Source organism: Grus americana, chromosome 5 (genome assembly GCF_028858705.1).
Source record: "Grus americana isolate bGruAme1 chromosome 5, bGruAme1.mat, whole genome shotgun sequence".
In the NCBI taxonomy this organism is placed as follows: domain Eukaryota; kingdom Metazoa; phylum Chordata; class Aves; order Gruiformes; family Gruidae; genus Grus; species Grus americana.
The window spans coordinates 32896680-32919347 of NC_072856.1; the positions used below are offsets into that span (position 1 = coordinate 32896680).

At 44.5% G+C, this 22668-nt stretch overlaps 1 protein-coding gene across 5 annotated transcripts in view; it reads right to left on the reverse strand.

The window, feature by feature from the left end:
• Positions 1-22668, reverse strand: part of SUSD6 (sushi domain containing 6) — a 93669-nt gene that overhangs the window by 7129 nt on the left and 63872 nt on the right. For all 5 annotated transcript variants that reach the window (XM_054826012.1, XM_054826009.1, XM_054826008.1 and 2 more), the window contains 3 exons: positions 5341-5538; positions 2287-2425; positions 664-1085 (listed from right to left, as the gene is read on the reverse strand). In XM_054826012.1, the coding sequence (XP_054681987.1) occupies positions 664-1085; positions 2287-2425; positions 5341-5538 (759 nt within the window). The remainder of the gene's footprint in view (positions 1-663; positions 1086-2286; positions 2426-5340; positions 5539-22668) is intronic.

Sequence of the window (22668 nt, forward strand, 5' to 3'; positions counted from 1 at the left end):
GTTACACTTCTTGCCTAAGATGCAGCAGTCTCTGCAGAAGCAATCTTAAGCTGCAGCTTCACATCAGCTCTAAGCATTGTAGAGCCACTCCTTCAGGGCAGAAGCGAAGAACACAAGACACACCGACTGTTTAACAGTACTCTGCCCTGTACAGTAAGTTCAAGTAAATCCCTTTTAGGACTTCTCGCATGCCAGGGCTGTGCACTGTATGCACTGCAGCAGTAAGCTGCTTACTAAAACAGTCTAAAAATGAAGCCCAAACATCACATAGGGTTTGTATTCCAAGCAAATCCTTTGACTCCCACCAACTTGTTTTCCACAAACAGAGCTATTTTACTGCACTTGCACTATGACGCTGGAGGCTGGCATTTCTCTGCAAATCCTTTGCTAAGACAAGAGTGAGCAACAGTACCCCCACAGTCTTTCCAGACTGCCTTAGACTCCCAGTCTGAGCGCGCCACATACTTCAGAAGGCAGCATTAAATACTGCTTGCACATCTAAGATGTGAAACGTGCCGTGGAGACTGGGACATCTCGTTTCAAAAACTCCTCTGGTGACTGATGTACATTGGGGCAGTCCTTGCCATTTTCATCCTAGGTAGTCAACCTCAGAACCCACTCTTACAAGGGTCTCGTTCAGTGCTCCTTGCCCCAGTCACGTACCATCTGTGTATTCCTCGGAGGAAGTGAGTGATAAAAGGCTCTGTATGTCACTGCTTTCTGAATCTTGGACCTCTTTGTGTACAGGTCTACTGCTAGTCATGCCAGCTACCCAGGAAGAGGTAGCAGCCTGATGCACGAGAACAGTTTCAGAGCGTTGAGAGCCACTGGCTTCACACAGTCCAGAACGTCCAGGGGCTTCATCTTCTCTTTCAAAGCTATTGCGAGCCCCTTGGTCCTGCTGCTGCATCTCTCTGGCTCCATTCTGCCCAGCTCCCTCTGAGAGCACGATCTGCACTCGGGAGTCCGAGGGTGGAATGCAGTTCCCTGTGCTGCCATACACCGCTTCTTCATAGGATGGCAGGGCCACTTGGACACCATCCACCATGATAGAGACCTGATCTCCAGACACACCTTGGTCTCGCCTCAAAAAAAACAGAAACAAAGAGGGGGGACAAATATCAAGTCAAGCACTTTTATACAAATGTTACAGAGAACTCCAGTAGCCTCCCACAGCAGGACTCTAATGCTCACCATTGACTTATTAAGGGGAGAACAGACAGAAACATGAATGGTGGTTTAACAGGGTTAATCAAGCGTGGCCTTGCACCCGTGCTGTGAATTGCCATAAAGATGAGCAGGGGCTGTAATTCACAGTGCCCGATGGATTTAGCAGCAAGAGCTGAAAAGGTTACAATGCTTCCCACCTCACCTGCCTCCACAGCTACATCTGACAGAGATCATGACTCAGAGCCCTCTGCTGTCACAGCCCGCAGATAAAAAAAGAGCTCTGACCACTGCTGATTTCAGCTTGCTACACTGCTATATTCTGCAACACCCAGCGCTGCCTGTTTTGCCGCCTTTGCTGCTGGCAAGATCACCTCTGGCAGGGTGGGGCAGGCAGCTCTTACGTTGGCACAGTGTCAATCACCTAGGCTCATGAGTTAAGAGTCCTGAGATTGAATTTTTCTTTTCCATTGACACAGACTTCTACAGAAAAGGGCAGACTCCAGGGCCCCAACTCTCAACCTCCCCACTGCTGGACAGCCATATCTCTGCTCTTATTTAAGGAGTTCTAGTAGCCAACTTGGATGAGAGAGTCCACAGTGACTTTGTTGACCTCAGCTGGCAGCAGTGTTATGGCTGAGTCCCTCCTCTCATCTATAAACCCAGGCCAGGAGGGTTCTCCTCCCATAGTAGGGAACGATGGCAGATTTGCATGTGTATCTAATCAGCAGTACTGCCAGAATTTGTGCCCATAGGATCTCACAAACAGACCAGGGGAGATAGACATATGTGTCTCCAGACACGTATTTCAGCAGCTATCCAAGGCTAGAAGAGGCAGAAGACTGATCTATAGCCAGACTAGCAGGGATCATAACTTTTCACATTCAAGGCCAAGGAAAAAGAACAAGGAAACCCATCATCAGATGGAGTGTTAGAGTGGGGACTGCAGCTGGTGGACCACTGGGCAAGGATGCCACTGAGGTGATTAAAACAGGAGCAGAGAAGCGAGGAGATAAGCTGCTCCAAAATGAAGGCCTAAACCAACCATGTACCTTAATAGGTTTCTGCTGCAAAGAAACAGGATGCCTCTGAGCCCCTCCAAACCCCAGCTACACCTACCTGCTGTGATGGAACGACTTCAGCTTTGGCTGCAGCAAAACAAACAGCACAACTAAGAGCAGAATGAGGGCAACGGAGCTTGCTGTGGAGGCTACTATGGACAGCGTGGGTACTCCAATTGTCGGAGGAGAGTCCTTTTCTACAAAACCAAGAGAAGTACAAGGTAAAATGATCCACTCCTTTAAATCACTGCCATAGGGAAGGAAAAACATCCACAATGCCTGCCCTCAGGAGTTATACTTGGATGCACATGTAAGGACCCCAAGTTTCCCACACAGTCAAGGCACACCAGCTCTCTCTTACAGAAGGCAGTTCAAAGCTCAAGCTGACACCTCTCCATCAGCTGTAAAGGGAACCTAAAACAAAACACACATATACAAGGGTCCTTTGGAAAAAACACAAGACAAACAGAAAAAGCAGCAGAAGCAGGCCACAGGAACTGACAGATGGTGGTAAGGATCATGTTATATATAGATCTGGTTGAGCAAAAGCTAAAAAATGTCCTCATGTCACCAGCAAGGCCAATAATTGTCTAGCACAATAGGCAGGATATTTTAGGCCAAACAATAGGAAAAGTTCCAAATAACGGGTTTTCTTGGCTAATGGAACAGTCTCCCAAAGGAAGGGGAAGTCACCTGGCTGGGTGTATTTAAGATGCAGCAAGTATTCAGTTTCTCTCACACACAAACATATGCCAGGGAACAAAGAGGGAAGGCAGATGCTGCTTCAGGATGCCGAATTGTCAGTGTTAGATACATGTGCCCTGTTCACATTACTCCTTCCTACCCTTCCTCAGCTGTGCCATGTGACCGTATGGGAACCAATTTGGCTTTTAAAGGTCCCTTACAAGACAGGAATAAATGGGGAGTGGAGAGAGAATGGTCTGGAGCTGGTATTGTTGAGCATTGCATATCATGTCTATAATGCTGCACCTCTCTACAGCAAATAACTGTATATGTGTTGCCTCTGTCCCTAATTTATGTCTTTGGTAGAGATCTGAAAAACCTCACTTTCCCATTGGCAAATATTATTTCACATTCAGGACATTTCCGGGTATGCAATTTCTCAATTCCTTTTTGCTACATTCAACACATTCTTCAGGAACACAGGTCTCAAATTGCAGGGGGATGCAGAACACACCTGCAGGTAGGGATGAGGGGAAGAGGAGCCTGCAAACAGAAGAAAAAAAGCTGGAGGACCACTGGTTTTAAGCCTGCAGCCTGAAATCTATGCCCAAACCAGGCATATAAGCCGGAAAGTCAGTCTGCATTTTCTGCATCTTCTCTTGGGGTCAAACCTTTTGGTTTAGTTGTTTTGAACTTGTTTTCCTGAAATTTTTGAGAAGTAGCTTGACCTCTCCCAAGGGAAAAACAATGTCTAGTAGGTTTTTTCCCCTATGGCAAATAGGGTTGAGTAACAATTTCAGTTTTCAACATTACTCAGGGCACTGAGTACACTGACAGGGAAGAGGGTAGGCAGACAGAGGTGCTCTGTTATCAGCATCAGTACACAATGATGTAAAAAACTGCTCACCACCCAGGGTACACTCCAGCACATTCACCATCTCATATTACAAGAAGATGCTCACTAACTCATACAATAAACTGTCAAAAGGCTATGGGGCTGACAGGCTCAGAGCTACACAAAAATCTGATAACTGCTAGGGATTTTATTTACTCTATAAGGAGCAGGTGGGATCTTATCCATTACCAATCATTTTAAGACCTACTGCCTTTCCCTCAGCAGTCTCTCACCTCCTCCTCCTCCTTTTAGCCCTGTGAAAGAGACCCACTAGTTAAACCTCAGCTGTCTCTGACCCTGACCAGTTGTTTCAAAGCCTGTGCTGTGAAAGTAATGGCTTTTTCAGTGAGTATGACTTTTGAGGCCTCATATTTTTGATAAGACCACATATTCTTCAGGATGCTAAAGAAATCCGAGGGACGGCTGCTCATCACAACACAATCTCTTCAGCCCTGATGAGGACCAAGCGCTGCCGTGCAGGAATGCCCCCCCAGAGAACACCACCTGAAATAGCACAGCTTTGTTCTCCAGCCTGGGTGGAGCAAGGGGAAAGGGGACCACTGTGGAAAGAAAGCTTATGCTGAATTTGAAAAGCCTCTTCAGGATCTAGTTGCTGCCAGGTAAACTCCCAGTTCCCATCCTTATACATCATAGGAAGGGGCTATTGGAGTGGCTCTGACAGAGACACAGTGTCTTCGGGATAGGACAGGATGTTCCAGACATCACAGATACGCAGTGAGCTCCATAAAGAGCTTGAAAAAGGTGCTCTTCTGTTTCCTTCCTGGCTTTGCTTTATGCATTACGAGACAATCCCAGAGTGTACATCTTGCTGACTCAGGATGACTGAGCAGTAAGACTCTCAACAAGCCAAATTTGAAGAGGGGAGGGAGTTCTCCCTTTATCTAATATGCATGCTTTTAAAACCAGAAGAGCCATAGGCAAACTAAGGGCTGTATGGTGAACATTTTCCTGCAAACCTTTTTACTTTCCTGCTTTGATGGTGGAATTCCTGTTCAGCTGGGAGAGACCCACAAAACAAAAGCTGTCCACTTCCACTGGGAGAGAAGCAGAAATCATTTGTCAGCAATGTCCTTTCCTGCCAGAGCAGTGAGAAGCAGCTCTTTGCCACAGGAGGCCAACAGTTAGTTGACCTGTTTGCAAGGAAGATCAGCTCTACATACTCACACACGTGCACAGACGGGTACACCGCTGAGGGAGGTGTACTGTCAAACCCATCAGAAGCAAAACCAGACAGCATGGAAAATGCTTCAGTTAGGGCCTCCCCCATTTCTAGGATGACAGCTGTCAAAGTAAGAGGCTCCACATAAGTAACAAGTTCCCTCCTTTATACTCCTTTCATGAGGGACTCTGAGCTTGCATCTGATGGGCCATTATGGAAGAGATGTTTTTAATAAAGAACTGTGATTGTGAGCCGCTTTTATGAAATTGCTGGAGCAATGAGAGGCAGCTGTATAGACCTCCTCAGCATCAAGGGAAATTCTGACTCTCCCACTGGAGTCAGGGAGCACTCACCCGGGCTGAGCCTGCAGCTGACTTCCATGGCCGGGTTCCACTCTCCATTCTTGCAGGTCAGGTATTTATAGTCTCCCTTCAGCATGTAGCCTTCAACACACAGATACTCTATGACACTGCCTGAAGTCAGAGGGTTGTTGCAGGGGCTAGGGTGGCATTTATAGCCTCCATTCTCAGGCTGTGGTGGCTGGGGACAATCTGGAAAAGAGAGAAAACATCATGGAGGATATCTCGGAGGATGACATCTGTTGCATAATAGATACAGCATGTAGGCAGACTTCCACCTACAAACACCCACTGAATTAAGAAACTACCAAAACCGAGAAGAAAAACTCTTACACAATGGCAGAGAACACTGCTCAGTTTCACCTCCGACATGTCTTCTGTGATTGCTAAATACTGCTTGTTATCCCAGTGGTACAATCTAGTTGGCAGGCATTAAACTGGTAATATTTTTTGAACAGTGACATCTAAGTTTGTCACAACTGAGATTCCACATGAGAGAGGCCCAGAAAATCCTTGGTGCTATCTTTTCCCCACAGCTGTTTCACTGGAGACTGGGGGGGAACCTAACAGCCAGGCTTTGCTATTAGCCTGGTATGGAAAAAGCATGAGACCTCCTGAATGAGTGAAGAATGCAAACACCCCACTGTACTGTGGGTACAGTGTCAAGGTACAGAGCTGCCCCATAAGGCACCCTGGAAGCCTGTGAGAGCACACTGATTTTAGCTATTTTATACAGATATACCATCAACAGTATGGGGAATGGAGCTTTGCTTCAGTAGGACCAAATATTCTAGCCTATTTTTAAAAAGGAATTAATTACATTACAAAGATATTTCTAAAAAGCCCTCTGTTTACCTCTGTGAAGTCTGGAGCACTGAATGCACTTTATGTTTCTCCTTGCATCTCCCCCTGTCTTGACTAATGCCTACAGGCACAGCGCATGCCAGAAATTTTCTTGTAGAATTTTCAATAGCCATTCAAATAAAAGCAACAAACCACAAATGAGAAAACTGCACTGAAAACAGGATATTTGTATTGCTTAGAATTTCCTCTCCTCTGGCAGGTCACTGTGACCCTGCAGAACAGCCTCACCACTCGCTGCTGACGCCACGTTATCTGCCTGGCTGAAAGAGGGAGAAATCCAGATTTTTTCCTTTTAAATCCACATCAGCTTCCCAAACTTCACAAAAAGAAAATCCATCAAAGATCCCTCTCGAGATATTTTAGGGCATGGAAAACCAACCATCCCACCCACCCTGTTCCATCACAGCATGGTGATCCAAGCCTACCCCTAAACCCTGGGGCACGTGTTCCCAGGTTCTGCCTCTAAGTGTCCCACTTACTGTGGGACAAACAGCCAGAAACAGCTGGGCAAAGTTCAAGTATCTGGATTTTGGACAAGATTTAAAAAGCAAAAGAAAAGCTACAGAGATTCATTCCACTGTGGAAAAGATTGCTATGTTGCTGCAGTGCAAGTGACCCTTGAACCTAATCACATGTGTGAATGCATCATAGGTAGTGCCTTGTGAATGCCAGTAAACCCCAAGATGAAGTGCTGAGTGAAGCCAAAAACCCTCTGGTATGAGTTCTGTCAGCTTTATAACTGCAATTCAATTTACTTCTTGAGAGAAAAGGTTAACAGGGGTCTGAGCAGCAGCCTTTCAAGAAGACTTTGTTCTTGAGGAGATTTATTCTTAAATAAGCTTCAGAGAAGCCACTATCCCGTGCTTCATGAGCATTAGCTGTTGCCCCTTCTGTGTTCCTTTATTTTTCTTTTCTGCAATAATTTCCCATTTCGTATCCAACATTTTAATCCTTTGCTTCATGAGGCTAAAACCTGCTTTCACTTTAAGCCTGTCTAACACTTAGGATCAGCTGAAGCGACAGACTCATGGCACATTTCACATTCAAGCATACAGACAAATGCCCTGCTCCATCTGCAGCCCAAGAGAGGGGCGTTTGTTGCTAAATTGTGGGGACCTGTTTGAGCACCAGAAATATTCTCAGCAGTTTAACAGATACCTCTTTAGGCAATGGTAGTGAGTACAGCACTGTGGGGAAAAACCCCTTGTTGCCACAGCAGCTGCTGAAACGTGGAGCAGATGGGACAACTTCCCTTCTATGCCACAGGAGGCACCTGGAATTGCTTGGGAGCCACCCATAGCATCTCTCTGCTAACTGGTTGCAGCAAACAGTTTGTTCCCTCTGTTCCCCCTTCTCCTGAGCCATACTCATGCGTGGTCATTGCACCAGGAGGCAGGCTCGCTGTTCAATTCCCCTTCTATTGTAAAGTGCCACCTACACTGATGAGGTTTCTGAGTTACGTACAAAAATCAGCCAGCCAACAAGAAACAAATGCTCATTTACATTGCAATAGTGCTCTCAAAGGCTTGGAAATATCACCACATCAGTTACCTACAAAACCCTGACTTGGCCTCCTTCCACAAGGGCTTCAGGAGGAGATGCACAGCTACACAACTGCAGATTGGGTTCCTCCCCACCTCCACAGGCCACTTGGCACAACAGGAGAGAAGCAGCAGATAAGCATGTTCAGTCAGTTGTCCCTGACTTGTCCTCTTCACACAGGGAAGAGATTGCAGAATTAATCACCTCCCCTCTTGCCCCCCACGTCCTTAGGTCATTTGTCATCACAGCATCCAAGAGCATCACAAGTACTTTGAAATGTCACCTTCACTGTGACAAAGAACACTGTTTATGTGCTAGAGAAATAAATAAAAAGGGATCTGGATCAGGCAGCCAGAACATGAACACCCTCCACCCTCAGCATGACTGAGCATCTCTGGGCAACCCCAGCTTCCCTGGAAGACCACCTGAACTGTCCTTTGCAAGGCAGCCTCATGGGAACCGAGCGTCTTGGGGCCTGCAGCTTTAGAGAGGGCTATTAGACAGTGCTGATGATTTTGAAGATTGCTGGAGGTGGCCCAGGAGACATTTGGGTGGGTAAGTAACGGACTGGTGGTGCCTGAGGAAAAACCTGAGGAAGCCAAATACCTCTGCTCCCTGCTGGACCAACTCCCTTTCCCTGGCATCTCTAAGAGCTCAGCACATCTGCAAATCAGGGCCCAGCCCAGCCTAACACAGGCACCCAGAAAGCTTGGGACAGACAATGCAGCTTTCCACCACAGCAACCTGTTCCTAAGTTTTCAGTCCACACAGCTTTCACATGCTCCATAACTGGTTTCTTCAATTGCCTCCATATGTCTGCTCTAAACGAGGACTAACAGAACAAATGGTAGAGTCTGATTCTGCACAACCCCTTATCCCTCAGAACAGCAGCAAAGCTTACACCCCGAGTGTGCAGCACTGGTATACCAGCAATAGAGAACCAGGCAGGGCAGCCCATTTACCCCCTCTGACAGAATAAAGCACTCACACACCAGGGGTGAAAAGGGCTGGTTGCCAACTGCTGTCAGAATGCACATCCAGAGCAGCCCGCCCTGGCCATGCTTTGTAGCCAGAGGGTGCAGACGGAGGGGAATAGCTGCCTGTGCAAACTGTTTATTGGCACTTCAGAGCCTGGCTGCGTCATGAAGGTTCAGTACTGGCTTTGCTGCTTGCATTTAACCCTCAGCGGTGTTTGCACGCTGCTGGGTGGCCCAGCTCCAGGCTAAAGTGTTGCTGTTTGGAGATTACTTTGGCACACTGGTGCTTTTTGGGGCACACGAACTAAACCATGGAGGAGGGGTTTTCAGCATTTCAGCCTCAATTAAAGCCGGGCAGATTTCAAGGGACATAGCAAAACCGTGACCTCTACATTTACTCCTTGCAAGGTTCAGAGGCAGTGGCACATAGCAGATACACTAGAGCTTCCCAAAAGGTTACAAAAATTCCTTTACATTTGTGGGACATTTGAAGTACATATATTGTAACCATCGACCCCCTTCCCAACAGCATCAGCCTAGACTCACAATGGCACTGGGTTATATCTGAAATACAAAGAAACATGCAGAAATTTCATCAACTCCCTCCCCGAAACACATGTTCTTGGAAGTATCCCAGAGCTTATGATACATCTTAAAACAAATGTTGACGCCAGGCAGGGAAGAGAAGGAGAGCCAAGTTACAGAAGTTATAAACTTCCTAGGGGGTTACTGACATCTTAGGCTTGCAAAGCTATTGCCAGGATCTTGATTCATCAAGCATTGAAGACATACAGAAACAGTGGGTTTGAACATAGCCGCACCATGTGCGAAGGGGGCAGAGCTCTACTCCCAAAGGCCCCGTTTCTACTGAAGTTTATGACATCTCCTGAGAGAGCTGGTTCTCTGCCAGCATAGGCTGCTGGAAAACAGGAAGGAGATAACCACTGATGAGAAGTCCAAACACTTTGAACATCACTGAACTCTGTTCAGAGGTAAAGAAATTGTCATTTCCAGATTGACAGGCAGAAATAAAGTTATGCACTGGAGTTTCCACAGATGCCATTCCAAAATACTAGGTATTTCACATATAGACAATTTTTTTTAATACTCAAATTAAAAAATATTAAGCCAGTATGGACCTCCACTCTGTTTCCCATCAACTCACCTGCAAGCACCGTGGGTTTTTGTGTCTAGGTTACATGAGAAAATACTGTCCTCCTTCAAAGAGGATTAACTGCTCATATGTCCTTTGAATAGCTGTTAGCAACTTGACAATAAGCAGCACAATACTAAGGAACCTTTTTTCTTGCAACCACACTGTCATCACATTGTACCTTCACCTGCTCCCTTTCCCATGGCTCTGCTAAAAGTAGCGGCAAACTTCACTTGCTTTCCCTTCTATCAAATCCACAGACAGCTGTGACAGGTTGGAACATGGCTTTTTTTGAAGACAATAAGAGATGTCAGTTTGCCAAACTGATTAACCTTATCACCAAAGGGTGAAATGGATCTTCCATGTCTTGGCTGAACTGAAGCTGAGCCACGGTCCTGAACGCTGACCTGATGCAGAGGTACAAAGCATTTCTAACATAATGTAAAAACAACAGAAAACCAGCCATGGTCACAGATAATACTGCACACCTCCATCTGTGGTATTTTGTGTGCTGACATAGAAGTGAGGGTTTTACATACTCAGAACATAAACCACAGGGGAGACACAGTTGAGCCTTGAGCTCTGAGTGAAATTCACAGATAAGCAGAAGATTTCCAAAGCCCAAGCAGGATGAGCCTGTTGTGGCAAGGATCAAGTACAATACACTCCACTTACACGTACGACGTAAGATTAAAACATACTTCAATCTGACTGGATAATTGCCACAGAATTATAAAAGCTCCCCAGTACTGACCTTCTTTGCACAGGCACGCCACTGTACAAGAGGTGACTGAAAGGCCCCTCTCTACAGTCTTGTTTGCTTGGCACTGGCCGTTTCTTTTTTCAACTAGTAAGAATCCCAGATCCTAGCAGAAGTCTTGCACCCCTTTTTCTGCACCAAGCGCCTGAGCTGTATTTCAGTCACTCACCTCTTTTGCTGGGCAGTCTGACCACACAGAGATGAAAACCAAATCCTCCTTAACTGAATTCATTCTTATAAGAAAAAATTAAAAAAAAAAAACAACAAGCAGAACAAGACAACTACTAATCATCATCTGCTAGAGTGCATAACTGTAGGTTTGTAACTGAGGGACAACAAACCATTGCATTGCTCACCTTATGTGAGTGGGCAGATGGATACAACATTGCTTAGCAAAGGGATAGCTTATACTAAACAAGGTCACTAAAGCTAGGATGGGAACAGTTTTGACAAATTAAATCTGCTGCTGTTTATATGAGTCAGGTCCAAATCCCAGCAACTTCAAGAAGAAGCTGAACTGAGCCTCAGGTAAATTCCTCACTGACTACACAAGTTCTCTAGCATGTTTGACCATCCTCAGAGCAGCATTAGAGGAATATTGTGTTAGTTCTGAAGAGTTCTGGAAGCTAGACTGCTCTGCTGGATGCCCTGTTTGGCTATGTTAACATGTCCTGGCCTTTCAGACATACTGCAACTTTTGTGGGATGTGAAGACTGGAAATGGAAGATCTTCAGCTCAGTACTTGTCTTTCTTCATCTACAAGGTTTACTCAATTTAACCAGTATTATCAAGACTGACAGAGGAAAAACATCCTACAAACAAAACCCACCCTCCTGATCTAACAAGATGAACATTTCCCTGGCTAGTCTGGTTAAACCTGTCATGATTGTCTCACCCCAGCATGTCCTGCCTGGTGAGCAAACATCTTTGTAAAGCAGAACACATAAGCACCTAGTTAAATTGCCCCGATACTACAGGCCATAATATTTCCTTCATGCTGTCCCTCTGAAGCCTCATCCTAACTTTCTTGTGCTACCTTGACTCCCCCTACAGTAGGATTTTTGTGGAGCAGTTTAAAAAAGTGTCTTGCCTTCAAGTATGTCTTTTTTGTCTCTTTTCACATCTCCTGTCACACAAGAAGGTTCCTTCCTGGTCACAGTCACTGCCTTTGTCTGATCTCTTCCAAATTGTGCTCCAGTGCACTCCATAGTGGCAAGGATCACTTCTCTATCCAAGTCTCTGGTTATCCAAAACATCACCACCTTTACTCCCTCAGCCAGGACTTGCCACTAGCCGTATAAACAGCACATCCAGAAAAGCATCCAAAATAAACCCCATCTTCCAGTTACTTGGTTCTGCTATGGAGGCCTCTAATTTTCAGTTTGGGTAATTCATGTCTGTGCATCACTTCAGTACAACAAAGGGAACTGCAAAGGCTATTACTAACTTCTGGCAAGGACCTTCAAAAAGCCCCAAACTCTAAGGCACCCTTGAGAGTAATCAACCCTCTCTACTCCCCTCTTCAACCTGGGTCCTGCCACAGCTAAATGGATGGTCTGAAACACCAGCTGCATCTGAATCCTTCTGCAGAGGCTCTGCATTTTCAGCATCTCGGACCTGAGGTTTGGGTTTAATTAACACCATACTGAAAACAACAGAGCCAGGTTCACCATTTCTCTCCAGTTAGTGCCCTGGACAAGCTTGTAGCAATAGTGTGGGGTTTTTTCGAGTTGCTATTTGTTTGTAAATTCATACACAGGGCTTCATCTTTTTTACTCAATGCTTCTTCACAATAAAAAAATAAAAAATAATAAAATGTAACAGCATGACATAGCCAGCTAGACAGAGCTCTACGTGCAAGTCAGAGATCAGCAATAATGCTCACTTTGGTTTCTACAAGGTCTGGCAATTGTAGCAGAGTGCCGCCCATGGATCCCACTCAGAGGTGACACTGAACATTAGTTTCGCCTTAGGAAGCAACTGAATGAATTTGCTACCAAGAGCTCAGGCTGTATTTGCTAATAGGAGAAGAGACATTGTTTTCTCTCTGCAGAGTTTCAGTTCTTGCCAGCAGGGCACTACCCGACCGCTCCACTAATCTCCTGCTTGTTTAGTAAGCCAATAAGGAAACAATTTACCCCTCCCTTAGCCCAGTTCTTGGATCTCTTCTATTTATTGGATATACACCCAACCTCTGTCACCGGTACTCAGAGAAACATGAATTGACCCAACCAGATAATAGTGTCACTACTGTCCTTAGCCAGAGCAGTAGGGAAACCAGCCCCAGTTGCCAAACTCACTTAGCAGCTTCTTGAACAACAACAAAGGCAACACATCAGCCTCCCAGTGCCTGCACACAGGCTACAGTGCCTCAGCTTACACCTAGCAGAACACAGTCCAAGTTTTCATGCAAGTAATTTGTTTGTTTGTTTTTAAACTTAGCTTCTCCTCCTAGAGAAGTGGTTGTCTCAAACTCTCCCACATTTGCTACGGTAGCACAGATCCCTGCATAGCATATGATGAACTGAAACTCCACTACATGCCTACTGAGAGGAAAAAAACTAGAAAAGCGGCACCAAAACTGAAGGCATGCATACAACTGGCATACACACCATTTTCAACAGCAAGCACTTATTTTATAAACCCTTCCCAACTAGCAGACAGGAAATTCACTGCCCAAGTTAGCTGCTTTTCTCACGAGAACTTCACCCCTTATGCCCTGAAGATTCTGGGCTAAAGGTACTTTGCTGCCTCGAGGAGGGAAAAAAAAAAATATACACACACACCCATTTGACTCAAAAAGCATACAGCTACCTATCAGGCCCCTCTAACCCAAGCCTCCTGCTGTGCTGTGCTCTGACAGAGCAGGGGAAGACCAGCACGGCTACAGTGACACCATGACTGGAGAACAAAAAAATTCCACAAGCTCCTCTTTGGGTCAGGATTTTTTCCTCTTAAACCAGGGCCTTCAGTCACACATAATATTTCCTTCTGCCTGAGGTGGGATTGGTGTTTGACTCCAGGAGTCTTCTGCAGAGAAGATGATGAAGGGGACAGAAGACCAGCCAGCTTTGCTTTCAGTGTGAAATCCAGACAGGCAGCATCCTTGGTTTTGGTCTCTTCCCTTGTGCACACAAACCAGCCTATAAACAGCAGAACCCACTTTTGGAAGGCCCTCCCTCGGCAGCAATTTGGTTTTAGTAAAAAACAAGTCTGTATCATTTCATACCCTTTTTAGACTAGCTACGTCAACTAAACACCATCTTTTACCAAGGCAAAAACCATTTCCTAGGCAGCTGGCCTGCAGAGAAAAAGCACCTAGATAGGTTTTGATCAACAGTACTGCCTCTTCCCCACCCACGCCTTCCTTCCCATTGAGAAAGCAATGACAAGGGGATGTGCTTTAGCGGTAGATGCACAAGTGGTAGATACAAAAGCAGTCACCTCCACCCACATGCCCCAGCTAGTGAGAGTATCAACTCCATTTCTGAGTGTTAAATACCTTCAGGTTTCCAACCAGTGACATTTGCCTGGATGCACTCAAAAGCTTTCAGCACAGCAGCTTCCCACTATGCACCCTCTGCTCCTGCATTGTCCCCCCCAGTCCGAGTGTTTGGATTAATACCAGTATTTGGCTAGGAAATGGCTCATCAAGTATTCCATGGATAAATGTCACTGCTTGTAACAGCAGGTCTGTGCTGAACACCAAGAGTCACATGCTTTAGATGGGGGTTTCTCTTGGCAGGCTGGCTCCAAGAAGCACAGCAGTGACTTGCTCTGGGAATCATATTTGAGATTCTACCTGACATCCAGCATCTTGAGGATGTTTTTTAGCCCACATAATTAAATTCCAACACAAACGTCTCCCTCAGTCATTCGAAAGCCATCTCCCTAGAGGACAGGTGGGTCCCTTCCAGTGGAGGTGAAGTATGCTCTGCTCCCCTTTCAGGAAGGCAGAGGTGTCAGTGGGGTTTTTTTGTTTGTTGCCCACAAGTGTGCCAACCTGCGTGGTTTTATCTATATAAATACAGTAGCTGCAGATACAATATCTGAAAAGGGACCCAAAGCGAAGCTATCCTCTGCCAGCTGGAAACAGTTGAGAACTCAGTGTGTTTCTAGCTGGAGACAGCATTCACACCATAAAAAGACAGATTACCAGATGCCCAAGTTTTCCACTGGTCTGTAATTTCTGGGGTGGAAATGGGGCCTGGAACCAGGCAAACAGATTTTGAACTATCTCCTTTTCAGCACTCTGGCTTTCTCTAGCACATGAGCAGATGGGTCATTTCCCAGAGGGACAAACCCGAGACGGCAGCTGCTGCCGGAGCCCAGTCACAACAGCTGAGGCTAAAGAACCTCTTTATATTTTACTTATGGGAGGCAGAAGTCAATAAAAGGCCTCCATTGTGAGCGCACACACTTCTCACCAACCCTGCCCCTAAAATATTTTAAGCCTTCCTAAAAACACACTGCAAAACATAACCCTCTTTTGGGCTCTGTGTATTAAGCAGAGGCCAAAGTCCACCGAAAAATAAGCTCTCTGTCTTTACTGGCTCCAGATGCTGCTTACTCTGAAGGCAATGACAGAAGAGCAAACCGAGCAGGGCTGAAGCCTTTACAGGGAAATTACAGTTTCCCTAGCAAGGACATACACTGAAGAGGAGGCTTATTTTTCTTCATGTCATAATGTGGGTAAATGAGAAGAAACCAAAGCAAAGAGATTTGTATATATAATCATATAGCTGTGCATTTATATAGACACAAGCACTTACACTGTGTACAGTAACAGGCACCCCTCACACAGCCATCCCATCCACACCAAAGCTGCCTTTTTCTTTTTTCTTTTCTTTTTTTTTTTTTTTTTTTAGGGTAGGGGAAGAAAAAGGAATAAAGAAAAGCCTCTAATTGCAGCCTTCCACCAATGCAGTCACCATCTGGTAACTCAAGAGACACATGGAGCAGAATTATCTTAATTAACATGTTACAACAGTATTTAAAAAAACTCTATGCTTATTAACACTCAGCTGTGATTAGCCAACCATGGAGGAAGCCTGCTAGTGCAACATTAATTATGGGTCTTGTCTGTCTTTCTATTAGAAATATGATTTTTTTTCCAGTGGCTTATCTCTCTCCTAAGAAGAGAGCCATTAGCATCAAAGCTTGCTCTAAAACAAAAATTCTATTTACATTCTACAAGAGTCAAAATGTTTAGGCTATATGAAGCTGCCACTGTTGCTTCTAGAGTGCTACAGACTGTCTTGATATAAAACATACTTTTCTCTGTTTGCCCCTTAGAAGAAAGCTTTGCTTCAGTTAGACAACTCCCTCCTCTCACTGAAGTTTTAGCAGAAAAATGAGTTTTATGCCTTTCAAGTTCCTTTCCCCCTCCAAAACAGGAGCACAGACTTTGCTGTATGCTAGGCAGACACAACATCCAGGGCTAACAAAAAGAACCACATCTGTGAAAGGAAAATTCCTGTGATGGAAAGCAGCAACCAAAACACAACTGTACTCCAGCAGCAGATTTGCCTCCCTGGAAGAGTGCTACTCACTATGACAACTGTATTATTTTCCCCATAATAGGCCCACCTGTAACACGCTCCCCTCAGATACATTCCCAAATGATTCAGCCTGGCAGGCTCTGAGACTAACGCTGCCAAGTTTTTCAGACTTGGCTCTGCATTATGTTTGCACAGGGCCGGCTGCAGTGGGGCTCTGATCCGCACCGGGCATTCTGGACATCAGGATAACACCAATTCATAAGACAAAAACCTGGTGCTTTTAAACAAAGCTGGGATTGCTAAATTAATTCCGGAAATATTAACGAGGAGTGGGGAAACGAACTGGGAGCAACTGCAGAAGTGCTTTTAAGATCTTCTGATAAAGCAATCTTATTGTTGTGTGCGTGCACACACACAACAAATAAATAAAAATTGCTGGTGGTGATGTATGTGGAAGGTCATGCAGCTTGCTCAGGTCCAGTAAGGACCAGACCAGCTGACCAGTACTTTACAGCATCCCATACTGTCAGGACAGCATAAACAATTTGCATCTGGGCTGCAGTTGTAGCCAACAGTACAGTGGCTCCAGAATAAATTCTGTTTAATACAGAAACCTGCTCTCCCCCGTAGGCACAGTGCAGCTTTCCAAGTGGCACATGTTTCATTTGCTTTTGTTTTCCAAGGCTGCTTCCGGCCTCCCCGTGCCTTCTTCCAACCACTCCATAATTACTTCCACGTGTTTAGAGAAGGAAATTAAGCAAGTGCTGTAACAACACTGTGTATAATCACCAGGGTCCCAGATTCTGCTTCTGAAACCCAAACGCACTATCGTAAGTAGCACCCAGCTTGTTTGGTGGGTTTCCTTCCCCCTTCAAAAGTTTGATTAAGAGGGTCCCCCTAAGAAAGTTACATATGAGTTTTAGTTTGAAAGGTCTGATTATTAAGAAATGTAGAGTCCAAAAGCATTCACCACACTGGGCAGAGGCAGCTAACACTCATCATGGGCCTCTCTTCCTCTCACTGGCAGCTCATCCAATTCTAAATCTTACTTTATATTACAACAGAGAGATTATTAAAAAATATAACAAAGAAATGTCAAAATAATTTGATATTCTTTCAAAAAAGGAACAGGCAGCTGTGTAGGAACTTACAGTGCCTACTGCATAGAGGCAGGTTAGTAGAAAAGGTATTGGCATGGCATTTCAACTCAATTAACACTCACTGTCCTCAATTACTGGTGCTAATTTTAAACTTCAACTTCACTCTTCACAGAGCTCTGATTTCTCATCTTGTCCCTGCTCGCCTCTCTCCAGAAACCTATAAAACTAAAAATTAGTCTCAATTCAGAGGTAACCTGCACAGTTACCCTACTGTTTGCCTGACTGTTCCTAGGTGGGTTTTCAATTTGGATATAGTAATATCCCAAAGCCGTCTTTTTAGCATAAAAGCCTGACAAACACTATGGGCTCTGGTCTCAGGAAAACCATCCGGCTCTTCAGTTAAAACAATGAGACACTATAGGCAAAAGCATAACTATCAGATGTTCATGCTGATTTTGGACAGGTTTTGACAGGATAGAGATGACTGATTTGCACTGACTGGTCTCACCAAAATAAACACAGTCCCTCTATTGACACTACGTGAGGACATAGCAGAAACATACCTTCAGGATACAGCAGAGAAAAATTCATCTCCACTAGCAAGTGACAAGAGGCTTGCAATTTAGCAGTGCCTCAGGAGGCTTAACTTGCTTGTGTATTTCCATATGACTACAAAATACTTCCACTCCCTAAACTTCAGCCTAGTACGGTAATCAGGTTCCTTTTTCCAATAAGGCCTTAAAAGTTCTTGCTATGGCAGTCTCCCAAAATACGTCCCTGCTGTGGGTTTCAGCATGGCCACTCAATCTCTGGATGACATGTCACCTGGCTGGTAACACTAGCAGCAGCAGGTGTTGGAGTCCGTCGCTCTCCTTCCACTGGGAGGTGGAACTTGGGCAGTCACCACCAACCTACACAACACCTGGTTCCCCCTTACACAAGAGGCCAGCTCGTGCCTACCTTCTAACCCCAGTTCTGCTATGGTTTATTCTGAGGCTTGACACAGGTCATTGCACAGTCATGAATCTGCTCAAGAGGCTGTCCTAAACTCCAAGGGACCATGGGAATCTCTGAAGTAAGAATTTTAGAGTTTAGAATGAAGCCTTGTCTTCTTACATATGCATGGAAAGATCCCCACACTAGCCAAGTCACTTTAAAGCTCTGCCCTGGTATGCCTTCGTCGTTCACTAATGAGCCTTTTGCAGCCGATTCATTTTTCATCCTTTCAGCAGAAGCAGCTGTTGCCTCTGACTCAGTCTATCCAAAAAGTACTAATTTGGAAGTTTGGCCAAGGCTGATCTAGTAACAACATGCACACAGGAGATCATTTTGTGCTAAGCGCTGTTCCACTTGCATCCATGTGGAAACCGAACCGGGAAGCTCAAAGCCCTAAGTTACTGAAGTTTCCCTCAGCATTATGTCTACAGACAGCTTTGCTAGGGAAAGGTGGGTAAGGCAGCAATCCTGAAACCTCAATCTGATACATCAACACATGCTGGAGAATACTTTTTCATCCTGCCATGCCGCTTCTCTTCTGACCTTTGGCTCTGTTCAGGACCATTGAACATATCAGAATCTAATATCTGGGCAGATTCATTTGTCCTTTAAGAACGACTCATCTCTGTCACGGGACTCGTCAGAACAAGCACTCAACTCATTTACCACTGGCTGGGCAGAACTGCAAAGAGTTATTAGTCCTGTCTTGCTGGAAAGCCTCTCTTAAGCACACTTCATATTTTCACTCTAGATGTGGTTAGGTTAGCGTAAATATTAAGTCATCTTTTCTGCTGGCTTTACAGCAGCTCAGCCTCACAAGCAACTTCTCTGCAGAGTCCGGCAGGAAAACAGAAATAGCCCCACTTGAACGCTCCTGAAGTCATCCTATTCAAAGTGGGAGGCACCTCAGATCAGAGTGACAGAAGTACTCCACATGTCAAATCTAGCTTTCCCAGAGACCACAAAGTCTTAGAACCTCCCAGTTATGCTGCAAGTTCAACCACGCTCAGCTACATTTTCTTGAACTGATTAGCTGATACAGACTCAACCCAGACTCTAATAATTCAAAATCTCTATGACACACAGAGTGAAGTTGAAGAACTAAGCTTCAAAGTAAAAGAAACTTCTTACTTTGCTGAGAGCTAGCTGTGATACACCTTTCTAAATTGCCCAACACTTTAACAGTGTATAACCTACACTGAAACTTAACAGCTCCTCAGTCTGTGGTCTTCTCTACCTACTAGCAATGCAAGTGTTTTTTTGAAAAGAAGGGAGGTAACCCAGTGAAGCTATCTGTAAGCTTGCTTCGTGACTGGAGCGTGACTAGCAAGAGGCATCAAGGTCTGGTGGGATGCTGCTGCTACTTTGATTTACCAATCACAGAAGACATCATCAGTTCTGGCAGAACAGGCAGAGTCCCACACATTCCACCCACTCAGATTCTGCCGGGGATCAAATGGCACATGGAAAATAAATGACAACTTAGTATAATCCTTACAAATGCAGTGTATAAAAATTCAGATTTTCAGACACCTCCTGTGAGAAGACTGTCTCGTTATTCAAATGTAATAGCTCCAAAGTGTTTGTTTTCATACCTCCATTTTCTCAGTACCTACTAACAGCTCTAAGCAACTCAATGGATATGAATTAGCAAATTGCCTAACAAGGTGTATTAGCAAATTGTCAAAAGCATATCTAGTGGCAAACATGAAATCTTCCTTTCTGTCTTTCTAGCTCCTCATCCCAAGCACCCACAGGGTAAGCAAAGCCGAACTGAAAGAAGCCAAGATTGGGAAACTGCTCAAAAAACCAAGCTTCTTTCACAGCTGGCAAAAAAATTGTTCTGAAAAGATGTGTAGGAGTTCTCACCCTTTGAAATACTATGTGTCCTTTGACACTTTCACTATAGCCACTGGAATCAAAACACAGGCAAGTCAAAACATCCAGCTGAAAAAGTATGTAATAAAAAAGGTTAGAGGCAGCAACTGCCAAGACAGGACCTGTCTGTAGCCTTAGATGACTGACAAACATAAGAGGAGATGAAATACCATTCCTTCCATTTGACATAAAAAGAGATTATAAAACATACAACCCCAAACCCCACAATATAACTTTTCAAAAACAAATCTTCAGGCAAGAGACCAATCTCTTCAAGGACAGCTAAACTTCAGTCCTGCCTCTCTGCACTTTGCTGCTTTTGAGCAACAAGAAACACAAGACTGTACATACTCTTTGCTGCTTCTTTATATTCCCCAGTAACCTAAACAGGTTCTTTGTTCTGTAACAATTAAAATACCAAGTTAAAGCTTAAAAAAAAAAAAAAAAAAGAAAAAAAGAAAGCAAACACTCTCATAATGCTTCAATAAGGGGTTGCTTTTGCTCCTTTCCCGGTGTTTTTGGAGCACAGCTGGCCTGACAGATGCTCACGAGCCTTGGAGACACACAACTCCAGCTCCGACCTACTGCCACAAAGCCAGCCAAAACACATCCCACCGCTGACTTGGACATTATGGATCCTTACACCAGAGGCTGAAATTTCAAAGTGGGAGACAACGCAGCTAAATGGCTGGAACCAAGGCCAAGGCATCAGGGACCTAGGCCCAGAGACATGCTCCACCAACAGCTAACCTGATAATTTGCCTCCCTGCCTCAGCTTCCCTCTTCAGAGAGCTTTCCTGCTTGCCTTTGTGACTATACAGCTTCAGGTGGTCTGGAGAGCCCAGTGTGATGATTTAAGGGTCCTTAACACAAATATAATTAATTTCAATGACAATTATTTACAGATTAATTTGATTGCTTTGATATTTGTCGTCTTCTGTACAAGGAAGGCCAACCCAGATGCAGGATTTCACAGTTCAGTAGTTCCTCCACACAGATGCATCTGGTCAGGAATTTACTTCAACCTTTATCGCCATAAACAGGACTAACACGTGGCTAGGGATGCATATGCTGCATTACCGTCTTGCAGTGTTACCATCTGATTTTAACTCGACAAGGTCCCTTTTGTGCCAGTTGGTTTTTTATGTTATTTGTGACATTTCATTAAGTTTCATTTATTGTTTTGAGGCGCTTATTTGCTCAACTCTCCCAAGTGGCTTCCTTTGGCTACATCTTATCTATACAGCATCATCAGTCATGTCAGAGCAGCTCTTGCTAAACCCAGCAACAGTATTTCTCAGGGCAACATGCAGTTAACAGGCTAGCAACAGTGTGAAAACGCTAGATTGAGTTTTGGCTGCATAAAGTACCCAGAATCACACCTCAACAACAGCATTTTACCTGGATCACTCTTGACTTTGACAGGCCAAGCCTGAATGATACTATTATCATTTCTTGCCAGCCAGACCTTAGGGCTTAGGACATTGCCTTATTGAAAAGAAGAGACTGTGCAGGCCAGTGTCTTCCAGATAACTCAGTTGATTTGCAGATGCTGCTACAAACTCGTTTCCTCGAGTACCACAATAACCAAAATAACACAAAACCATTTTCATTGCTTGCTGTCCTGTGCGCTTTCCAGTCAGCCTTTACAGCATCAAGTTGGAGACATCTCATGTCCCTCTTCAGCTTCTTACAGTTTTGCCTCCTCCTTCCTGAAGTCCAACTGCTCCTCCTCACAGCCATCTTCTATCAAACATGCATGAGAAAATTCCTGCTCAGCTCCAGCATTCCCTCATATCAGACAATAATTTCAACTCCCTAGCTTGTGTTTCAACTACCTAGCTCCATAAAAGAGATGGTGTGGTTAGCTGGGGTTTTGGGGTGTGTTTGGTTTTGTTTGGGTTGTCTTGTTTTGGATTGTTTGGGGTTTTTAAGTATTTATCTGCAAGGACAGTTTTTGTACATTTCAGTGATATTTAAGTAAAAATATTAGTGGATAATAACAGTATCCACTACATTAGTACTTGCTCCTTTTTGTCTAAATTGCCAATCCTGCAGGACAACATTTCAAATTTGATTTCAAAAGGTGCAGAACCATCTTTACTGGGAGAGACAGAAAACTTATCAGAATGAAATGCTAAAGTTACATTATAAAATGTCACTATAATAGCGTAAGGCTATGATATTCTGAGAAATAGAATGAGGTGAGAAGGCCAGATTATTCCAAAAGGCAAATAATTGTTTAAAGGAAACTGTTTTGGTTTTTTTTTTTCTTTTAAAAATTTTAAGGTTTATAATTACCAAGAACATAAAAATCCCTTCCGCTACTCTGGTCAACTCAGAGTACATTTCATATCTATACACACTGATCTAGCAGACAGATTTCACAACCACCTTCTGACTCAGGCTTTGGAAGGGAAACATTAAGCAAGAGCAACCAAGACAGTAGGAGAAGTTACAGCCTGTCAGCTAGAAACAACAACATAATCTTTCCCAAACCATGCAAGAACAAAGCAGTTTCAAGAAGTTCCTTACACAGAGGAAGAGCATT